This window comes from Tupaia chinensis, unplaced genomic scaffold (genome assembly GCF_000334495.1).
Source record: "Tupaia chinensis unplaced genomic scaffold, TupChi_1.0 Scaffold000362_1, whole genome shotgun sequence".
Classification (NCBI taxonomy): domain Eukaryota; kingdom Metazoa; phylum Chordata; class Mammalia; order Scandentia; family Tupaiidae; genus Tupaia; species Tupaia belangeri.
The window spans coordinates 3,168,248-3,179,555 of NW_006159859.1; the positions used below are offsets into that span (position 1 = coordinate 3,168,248).

Below are 11,308 nucleotides of genomic sequence, written 5' to 3' on the forward strand. Positions count from 1 at the left end.
ATGGTGCCCTGCGAGGCTGAGTCACATGGGTCCATGTTCCCCTCAGACCACCGTGAGTACACCAGGCACGTGCATGTCCATGGATCCAGGGTCGGCTGGGGTATGCAGGCCTGAGACCCAGCTGGGAGTGCTGTCTCTGTGTCTATCTCCCTCACCCGTGAAGGAAATAAGTATACGAATGTACAAAAAGTCATTTGCCATCACTAGACGATAATAACGTATTATTCAATTGGCAAATGGAAAAAACTAGGCATTTTGTCCTGCCTTTTCAATAGTAGCCGTGGTTAAGGATAAGTGGACAGAAGCATTCAATGATGTCTTCATTTGCTGATGTTCCTTTTTTCTTTGAACCTTGCTATAGGGCACATGTACTCACCAGAGAGAGACAGAAAGAGAGAGAAGGAAAGTGAAAAAATACTTCCCTCCCCCTCCACGGTGAATGGTCACACTGCAATTTCTTCTCCATTTCTCCTCTCAGGGTTTTGGACACACACACGTCAAGTGTTTTGAAGCCACTAGGTTTGGGACTAGAACTGCATAGTCAGCCATGTGATATCCAGCCACCTTAACTCACATGCCACTGGCTGGTCTGATGATGCTATGCTTTACCAGGAAATGCAAACTTATAAATAAAGGGTGATTAGGGCCAGCAGGTGGCATGGTGGTTAAGGTACTGGACTCCCACATGGCCAACCATGGTTCGAGTCCCAGACCTGGTGGCTTGATGTCTCACTTTCCCTCTCTCTGACTGTCTCTGGTTAAAAAATAATAATAATAAGTCAAATTAAGTAAAAACTTCTCTAAAAATAAATAAAGGGTGACTATATAAGTTAGAAAATCACCATTTTTAAATCTCTAATAATATAAATGATTGAGGTAACAATTATCAGTGGTGCCAAAACCACTAGGTAAAACGTTGATGTCAAAAAAGATATCTAGGGAACAGCAGTTGGTGTAATGGCTACGTCGCTGGACTCCCATGTAGTCAACCACAGTTCAAGTCCCGGAACTGGTGACTTAAACTCATGCCAGGCGCATGTGTGTGCATGCCCAGGACCCTGAGAAGAGAATGGAGGAGAAGGGATTGCGGTGTGGCCATCCCCCTGGGGGGTGATTTCTCACTTTCTGTCTCTCTGTCTTTCTGGCAAGTGCATGCACCCTATAGCAAAAACCTCCCCAAAATAAAAAGAAAAAAAAAGATATCTATACCATATCAACTCACAGTTTACTAGTTAAACACAAAAGAAATACAATATCTTAATAATGGAAAAATCATCTGAATCCAGCGTTGGCATCACTAACAGTGCGGAAGTCAGATATCATATGCCCCCCATTACATGCAGTATAAAAAGTAAACCAATATCACTCCATGATGCATTCTTGGCAAAAAATATTTGTATCTAACTTCCAGATTACAAGAAAGACAGAAAGCAGAAAAAGAAGATAAAATTCTGAGGAAACAATCAGATAAATCCAGCTGTGAGTTAACTCTGTACAAACAACTGGCCAGATCTCTTCAGAAAGTCAAATATTAAAAAGAGGTAGAGGAGAGAGGAGACTGGTAAAAAGACATTTAAGAAACATAACCAAATATAATATATGGCCCTTGATCAGACTCTGGTTCAAAAATAAACAGTTATGAAAACATTTTAGAGACAACTGGAATAATGTGAATTGGCGCTGGTATTAAAAGACATTAGGGGTTAGCAGGTGGTGTGGTAGTCAAGGTGCTGGACTCCCACATGGCTGACCAGGGTTAAAGTCTCAGACCCAGTGGCTTGACACTCACGTGGGATGCACGTGCCTGTGTGCCCCAAACCCCAGGAGGAGAGTGAAAAAGAAAAGTTTGCAGTGTGGCCATCGCCCCCACCCCGGTGGGTGATTTCTCACTGTCTCTGTCTCTCTCCAGTGAATGTATGTGCCCTAAGGTAAAAACCTTAGGAAAGGGAACCAGCAGTTGGCGTAATGGCTATATCGCTGGACTCCCACGTGGTCGACTGCGGTTTGTGTCCCGGACCCGGTGGCTTAAAACTCACGCCGGGCGCGTGTGCGTGCATGCCCAAGATCCCAAGAGGAGAATGGAGGAGAAGGGATTGCAGTGTGACCATCCCCCCGGGGGGTGATTTCTCGCTTTCTGTCTCTCTGTCTCTCTCTTTCTGTCTGGCGAGCACACGCGCCCTATAGCGAAAACCTCTCCAAAAAAAAAAAAAAAAAAACTTTAGGAAAAAAAAATATTAGGAAATTAATGTTAGTTTTGTTGGATGTTGAAATGATGTGATGGTTATTTAGGAAAATGTCCTTATGCTGAAGTATGGAGGGGTGAATTGTAATAATGTCTGTAATTGACTTTGAAAAGGCTCAGCACATTTTAAAAACTCATACAGGTTAGGTAAATGATATTAATGTAAATCAATCTGCAGTCGAATCATTTATATTTGAAATTGCAATAATTTCTTCACCCACAGAGTCTAGAGCCCCTACTTAGAATGTAATTGTTTCAGTGTTCAACTACAGTATCTGTGTGTGTGCTCACAATACAATTAGGCCTTCAACAACATATTAACTGTGTATCTGAACCAATATAAAAAATATCCAAACTTTTTTTCCCTATTACGAATGCTGCCCTATATCCATTCTCCTTAGTACTAAAACACTCATCCAGGAGAAAAAGCTACATTCACCCATAGGCCAAAAATATCCAAACTTTTTTTCCCTATTACGAATGCTGCCCTATATCCATTCTCCTTAGTACTAAAACACACTCATCCAGAAGAAAAAGCTACATTCATCCATAGGCCTGCAACCACAAATACTGTACGGAACTACCACAAGTTTATTTTTGCATTTATTTTTAATTTGCTAGAGGGTATGGGTGCTTGCTGGATGTGGGGGGTAAGCACCTACGCTGGGGGATGGTCATGCCACAATCCTTTCTCCTCCATTTCTCCTTTTGGGATTCTGGTCACCTGCACACACATGCCTGACATGATTTACAAGCTGCCAGGGCCACAACTCATGATGCATAGTCAGCCATGTAGAATCCAGCCACCATAACCACCGTGCCACTGTGGGCCCCATAAAAGTTCTTAAATGAAGCTGAGTACCTTGAAAAGTACCCCCAATGCCTTGTGCACCTCCTTTCTCCACACCTGGAATCTGGGCGTGAGAGCTGGGACTGAAGCAGCCATCTTAGGGCCAAAAGAACTGCAAAGACTTCCACCCTGCCATGTTGAGCCAAATGTCTACCTGACAACTTCTTGTTATAGGGAGAACATCAACTCCCAGGTTCAGATTACTGAAGTTGTCTCTTAGTCTCAGCTGACAGACTAAAATGGCTGTCAGGGCAAAGAAATGCTGTGGTCCTCAAGACCCTTTCTATGTGAAATGCATCACTTGTAGGATAAACACCTAACAGGAAATGCCAGAGCGCTGTGAACAGGAGGAGATCACGTGTTATGTGGTGACCTAGCGCGGCACCTTTTCACCCCCAAACCTAAGCTATTTGCTTCACTTTAGCATCTGTGGGCAACTGGGTTTAAGTGAGGCCGTTGGTTCTGCATTCCTTCCAGCGGGCTGAGTCAAAAACTAGAGGAAAGCAATGGAGCCAGCACCAAGGACTAGAAACTGGGGCTCGTAAGAGATGGGGGAGCAGGCCACAAGTACAACCCTTCATGTCCTGAAGCCCAGGAAAGTACAGGAGGCCAGAAAGCTGAGAGGGAACGGACAGCCTGCCTGCCAGGGCGGGCCCAGGGACATAGAACCCTTTGCCTTCTATCACCTGCAGGATTAACACCACAAAGCATTCCCCCATAGCCAGTTTTGACATTCTATCATGCTACCAAGGGAAACTATCCATCCAAAGGAGCCCAACTGTCATGAGAAGTAGATCAGGCACAAAAATGATACCTACATTCAGCAAAACAGAACTTCTGTAGCAGAGAGAATACCTCAATTAAAGGAAATACCTGAATGACCTAAAGAACTCTAAGGACATTCAAATACAGCACTCAATAAAATAATTCTAAGTCAAAGCCATGACTTCTCAATTAAATTGTTTTATAGAATGAATTCAAAGAAAGAGGCTAGAATGAAATCCGAGAAATAGTCCAAATGAAAAAATACGGAGAAATAAAAATAAGATATTTGAGGACTATATCCAAGAGACCTCACATACAACAATACTACGGTTCCAGATGGCTAACAAAAGGGAGGGGAGGGGATTAGTCACAGTGGCCCAACAGTAGCAAGTCAGTAAGCAATGCTGGAGGCCACACGGAAGATTGGGGTTTGGTTCTGAGGTCATCCTGCACACGCCAGGCCTATATGCATGTCTGCGATTCTGGTTAGCTGGGGGTAGACTGTGGCATGAAACCCTACTGAGGTTATTTGCCTTTCTTTCTCTATCAAAATAAATTTAAAAAGAAAAAAAAAAGATTTCACAGGCAACAATTAAGGATATTTTCTGAAACTGAAGATAAATCTGTTAAATCAACTGTCCGCGGTTCTTTTTCTATAGCACTTATCACATTTTAACATAGTATAAAATGTTCCTAGTTGGTTTATTACTTTTCTGCCTCCCCTCACTAGATTGCAAGCTCCACAAGAGCCAGACCATCTATTAATATTTTCTTCACTATGGGATCCAAAGTCTCGGCACACAGGGTGAAAAAGATTCAGTGAATGACTGTGTAGGACAAGCCCTGAATAAATGGAGAGAAGAGATAACATACATGGCAAGCAACACAGTAATTAGCTTTCCTCTGATTGTTTCCAGATTAGTTATCATCAACCACCAGGAAATGCAAGCCACATCCACTGGCAGAATTTGAGCCCTGGGATAAAAAGCCATTATTTTTTGAGAAGAGTCACCTTCTGATCAATGAAACACCTTATTCCACAAAATCTAGTCTTCTTGTATTAACACTGATGTGTGACAATTCATCCTCTGCATGTGTTTACTTACTTTTTGAAGTTTTTTCCTTCCCATATGCTTTTTCTAACCCTGTACTACTTGACTTTTTTTTTAATCTTATTGTATCTTCGTCACATACTCAGCTTTCAACCTCAGATAACTTTTTACGTTGGAATTTTATCTATACTATGGATCCTTGACTGAGAATCGAGGTGCCTGCTCTAGTTTGAAGGAGAGGGGGTTGTTACCGTGAAGGCTTAGGAGCCCAAGAGACGTTTGCTGAGAGACTCCTGGTAGATCTTCTCTGGGCTCCACCTATAACATGATGATGTGTCAACTGGGCTATTCCAGAAGCTCTTTCACAATTACTAGAGCAGTCCAGCTTGAGGTTTAACTGGATGGCAGCCATTTTGAAGTTAAGAAAGGCCTCTGACGAAAACAACCTGACCAAGTGCTGAGTCCTGGGGAGGTCTGTTTGGGGAATGATCAGGCGAGAAATGAGGAGTAGCCATTTAAAGAAAAATAGGAATCAGGATCATTGGTCAAAAGAAAGCAACTGACTTTGATTATAATGAGGAATAATTTGCACCTGCCTGTGCAAATACTGAGGTACAATACTGAGCATATGCTGAGCTTTTAAAGACAGTTTGGTAGTGCTGGCTGCCTGTCTCCTTGTAACCCAGGCACAGAAATAAACTCCCTTCTTCTCCACCCTCTCCCTCTTGTTTCATTGACCACAAGTAAAAGCAGCTGGACTTAACCCAGCAGAACTATTATGTAGGGGCCAGACTGTGGCATGGTAGTTGAGGGAGCTGAATCCCACATTGTTGACCTCAGGTTCGAGTTCACAACCTGACAGCTTGCAAAACACCCTGAGTGCATGCGCATACACATGCACATGTGCCCAAAACTCTTTAAGGAGGGAGAGATGGAGGGGAAGGGATTACAACATGGCCATTCCCCATGGAGATGGGAGTGCTTTCTTACATTTTCTCTCTGTCTCTCCCCAGTGAGCACATATGCCCTATAGCAAATTTTAAAATGAAATAAATAAATAAAATCACATAGTCTGAGAGTTTGAAGAACCCTTCCACTTTACCTTACACTTTTGGAGCTCAAGCACAGTGTCAAGTATCTTCACTCACTGTTTAATCATACAACCCAGCTGGGGGGGGAGGGGGGGAGGGATGGTCATAATATAAAAAAATACAGCATAGTGAAAGCAAATATAGGTATTTGTTGACCTTGTACTGTATATATAGTTAAGGAATTAGCTTTAAGTAACTAATATTCACTTTAATCTACATAATACTTTGCAACTTAGAAATCCACATCTTTATTAAAGAATTAAACCATGCACATGAGATAATCCATAGCAAGCACTTACTGCAGGATCTGGCATATGGCATGCAAAAAGTGTCAGTTTTATTATGCTTTCTTATTATTTGTTTAAGAGAGATTTTTGCTGTAGGGTATGTGCACTCACCGGAGAGACACAGAGAGACAGAGACAGAAAGCAAGAAATCACCTCCAGGAGGAATGGTCACACAGCAATCCCTTCTCCTCTCAGGATCTTGGGCATGCACATACACACGTCCGGTATGAGTTTCAAGCCACGGGGACTTGAACCACTATTGACTATGTGGGAGTCCAGCAACATAACCATTACTCCATCAGCTGGCCTCTGTTTTATTATTCTTATCATTAGTAAACCACAACGTGTAAAAGTGAATGGATCTGGAGACCAGCAGGTGGCATAATGGCTATGTCACTGGACTCCCATGTAGTCAACTGCATTTCAAGTCCTGGACCCAGTGGCTTAAACTCACGCCGGGTGCGTTTGCGTGCGTGCCCAAGATCAGAAGAGGAGAATGTGGAAGAGGGGATTGTGGTGTGGCCATCCTCCCTGGGGGATGATTTCTTGCTTTCTGTCTGTCTCTCTCTCTCTGTCTGGCGAGCACACGCGCCCTATAGCAAAAACATCTCTTAAAAAAAAAAAAAAAAAAAAAGAATGGATTTAGACCTCCTTCTTCTACTCCAGGGCTTTCCAACAGACTCTCCTTTCCTTTTCTTCTTCTCACTGTGTAGAGCCTATACTGAAAAACCATTCTTTTAAAATAATTATTTTATTTAATTGTATTTATTTATTTTTTTAATTTGACCAGAGAGGGACAGAGAGAGGAAGAGAGAGAAAGAAAGTGAGCAAGCCAGCCACCAGGTCTAGGACTCAAACCGTGGTCAACCATGTGGGAATCCAGCACCTTAACCACCATGCCACCTGCTGGCTCCAAAAGACCATTTCTTAAAGGCAACATGCCTATAAATAAAGGTGACTTCAAAAGAAAAACCTAGGAGGAATATGGTAGAGCCCCAGAATTTGATGATTCTGCTGTAGGGGCTGCCCCTCACACTCTGGGAAACACCGTACTAAAAGGGGTGATCTATAGAAGGATTAAGGAGTCCCATGGGGAAGGGAATCCCGTCAATCTGGTGACATGGTTGCTAGCAAGATTCTCCAATCTCAGCCTGAACTAGATTCACTGAATTTAAAATCAACAGATGAACTGCAATCATTTTTTAAAACAGGAGTGTTATACCAGCATATGTGTTATGAATGTGTGATAAAACATTAGAAGTGTCTAACACATAGATCTCAAGTGGTATATTCCAACATTTGCTTAGAATAGAGAACATAACTTTTTCAAAATTTGCTACATGTGCCTGCCTGAGAGAGAGAGAAAGTGAGAGAGCATGGGGCGGGGGCTGGGGGGGAATGCCTCAATCCCTTCTCCTCTATGCTCTTCTTGAGATTTTAAGCATGCACTCACACATGCCCAGCATGTTTTTCAAGCTCTCCCTTCTGGTACTTGAACCATGGGGATCCAGCTACCTTAACCACCATTCCACTGGCTGGCTCCTAGAACATACAACCTTTTTGTTTTATTATTTTATTTTATTTTATACATCACTTAGCTTGTAAATTGAATTTACCCAACATAAATACATAAACATAAAAACTTTAAAGTAATATCCTTAGTATAGCTTCTCATAGAACTCTCTCTTCTCAGATCCCTTGATTTATGGCCAAAGTTTAGTACGAGGTAACTTGGAAAATATTTAAGAATGGAGAGACTAATTAAATATAAGCAAGTAAGGAATGCACTGACGCTCAGCTTCAGCCTTACAATTCCACTAAAACCAGCTTCGGCTTCGTCCGCAGGCACTGGAAGGCAAAGGAACCAAAGTCCACCTCAAGGTCATTTCTGGCCTCAATGAACCTGATGATGACCTTGTGACTGGGTACCTTGAGATCATAACTAAGCTATGTCGATAATGGTCTAGACTGATTGCAAACATCTGCATATCACTTTGAACTAGAGGTAAGCATGCTAGAGGTTATCTGGATGACAATCTCTAGTATATATATATTGAAGTTACATTAGCCAGGAAAAAGGTGTCTATTCATCATTGCAATAGCAAAATGTCCCAATAATATATGATTTTAGAAGCTGTTTACTCTATGCCCCCATATAATTACTTGCAAATAATCAAAAATATATTTTTTAAACTGAAGTTAATAAAAATATCAAAAGAAAGTAGCTTGGCTGTATGTTTAAACTTAAGTAATGGCTAGCCAGTGGCATGGTGGCTAAAGCAGCAGGATCCCACATGGCCGACTGCGAAGTTCAAGTCTTGGACCTGGCAATTTGAAAGCACACCAGATGCATGTGCGTGCGTGCCCAAAATCCTGAACGCAGAAATGGAGGAGAAGGGATTGCAGTATGACCATTCCCCATTGGGGGGTGTAGGGGGAGTCTTGCTCACTCTGTCTCTCTCCAGTGAGTACAAGCACTCTCTAACAACAATAACAACAAAAATACTAAATAGTAATATGAGTCAAAAAACAAGAATTATTTTATAGTCCTACGGGCTGATGGTGAGGTAGCAGTAACACCACTAGAGCTACACGGGAAGGTCCTGAGTTTGCATCCTGAGGCCTTCCCGCACACACTGGGCACACGCATTCCCACGATGGAGGCTGGCTGAAGGCTGGAGGAAGACTGGTGTTAAAACCCTGTTGAAGGTGTCTGTGTATGTGTGTGTCTCTGTTTGTTGATCTCTCCCATGGAAGAAACAAACTTTAAAAGTAAAAAATAATAACTCTTATTATTTATACAGTTGTTTGGTTACTATTCAGTATATTTAAAAAAATACTTAAGAACCACATTAAGTTCTTTAAATAATTACGTTTATCAAAGACATTCAAGAAAAGTCCATTGGAGACTTTTTCGCATCTTGTGAAAATGAATTAAGTGTAGAATTCTAGCGTACAAGGGTCACTTGAAAATGGTTACAGGTAGCTTTGAAATAATGTTGACATTCAATTTTAACATATGGTCGCATGGCAAAAACACTTATTCATTGTACCTCTAATTCAGATCCGGTATTTCCTCCTGTCTTTCACATTGGGCATTCTCCCAAAATCCCATTTTAAAAAGTAAATGACGTTTATGTTTTGCAACTACACCCTGCGCAGTATTTGTAGGTCACGTTGTCAATGGAGTTCCTCTGGGAGATCGGTGGCACTGTCCACTCCTCCTCAAGGGCTCTTCAGGTCAGAGGCTGGGGGAGCAGGTTATAATAAAAGGCACCCCTGTCTCTGAGTGAACTCCCTGAACCTCTTGTTAGGGTAAGATATCCTGAACAAGCTTAACTTATCTTCCCCAAACCTCCCTTCTTCAAAATATAATCATGTACAAGCCATTGGGATACATTTGAGAAACTACATGAGGCAATGGCATTGCAGTGTAAGCATCAGAGTGACTCACAAAAACACCCGCAGTGCAGCCACACCTGCCTACCGAGTAGGCTGCATGCACCTATGGACTTCCGTAGTTGTGTGCTGTCCTTGACCGAGAGCCCTTACCCTGGGCATGACTCCATCTGCTAACAAAGCCAGGTGGGGAGACTAGGAAGGGACAGGGATAAGGCATACAGAGGCGACAACTGTTCAGGAAAGAACACGGGCTTTAGACTTCAGAGGACCTAGGTTCTGGGGTTTGAACCCTAACTCACTAGGCAAAAAAAAAAAAAAAAAGTAACTTTGTATAATTTCTTGTTTCCTTTCTTAAAGGGGGATTAAAACTTCTGACAGGAGGGATGCCAGTGACCGGAACTAATGTAGATTAAACTACCAAGTATAGGCCCAGGCACTATTATGTGTTCAATAAATGGTGACCCTGGAACTAGCAGATGGCAAAATGGTTAAGTGGCTGGACTCTCATGTAGCCAACCCGAGTTCCAGGCACATGCGCTGGGTCCCCAAAATTCCCATGAGAGAATGGAGAAGGGACTGGCGGGGCCATGGGGGGAGCGGAAGGGAATATCTCGCTTCCTGTCTGTCTCTCTGGCAAACACATGCGCCCTATAGCCAAAAAGCTCTCAAATAACAGTGCCCTTATCACCCTGAGCGCTTCACCACTGCTTTGGGGCTTCCAGATTTCACATAACCTGCAAAACGAATGTAACACAAGGTATAACTTCAAATGTAAAATTTTGGAATATACCGGTGACTCCTCTTCCCTCGCCCTTTGCTTTCAACATCAGGTCCAGGCAGTTCCAGTTCCGACAGCTCAAAGTGCCTGCTCTGGTCACTTGCCTCTAAATTAGGCAAGGAGAGTTCCAAACTCTGAGAAAAATTAAAACGGCAGAGGTGTTCTACCGACACCTCCCAGAAGCCACATATATTCTGCAAGGCGGGACACAACGCCGGGTATCCGAATGAGATTCAAAGGCCTGCGCGGAGCTGCGCTCGGGGCGGCTCGCCTCCATGCCCACGTGGGGGAGCGAGGCGTTCCCGGCCACAGGAGCTCGTCGTTAAGGCAGAAAGGCGGCGACGGCGCAGCGTGCGCGGGGGTGCAGACGCCCGCCCACGCGTGCCTCAGCCAACGCGTAGACGCCGCTCACACCCGGACGCGAGGAGGAGGGAGGCTCCGTCCGCACTCACTTCCTGCAGGGGAGAGGAAACCATCTGGCCGCAGGGAGGCGGGCGGCAGTTCCGCCCCTGGACCCGCCGCGGCGGAGCGCGCCCGGCCGATACCTACGTGGCGCAGCCGCTTGGGGGGCGCGGCCAGCTGGGAACGCAGGCCGCCAAGGGTCACCCACCTTTCTCACTCTGCGGGCCGTGTAGAGCCCCATTCCGTCCTGCACCCGGGAGGACTTCAGGGAGAACCTGTCCGGCACGTACATGCCCAGCATTTTGCCGGCCGCCGCCTCGCTCAGCACCGGCGCCCTGCGCCCAGGAGGCGACACATCGAAATTTGGGGTGCCAGGGTGGAGGGGAGCGGCCGGCAGGGAAGGAGGAAATGGAGTTTTCCTCCCAGAATCCCCACCTCC

General features: G+C 44.1%; 1 protein-coding gene across 3 annotated transcripts in view; it reads right to left on the reverse strand.

The window, feature by feature from the left end:
• The window catches only part of PRDM5 (PR/SET domain 5), a 150,826-nt gene extending 139,530 nt beyond the window's left edge, over positions 1-11,296 (reverse strand). For 2 of the 3 annotated variants that reach the window (XM_006153109.3, XM_006153108.3), the window contains exon 1: positions 11,078-11,296. In XM_006153109.3, coding sequence (XP_006153171.1) covers positions 11,078-11,170 — 93 coding nt within the window. In that variant the 5' untranslated portion in view covers positions 11,171-11,296. Of the gene's footprint in view, positions 1-10,479; positions 10,775-11,077 lie in introns of those variants that run through there. The other variant, XM_006153110.3, reaches the window with a different exon arrangement.
• Between the last annotated feature and the right edge of the window lie 12 nt (positions 11,297-11,308).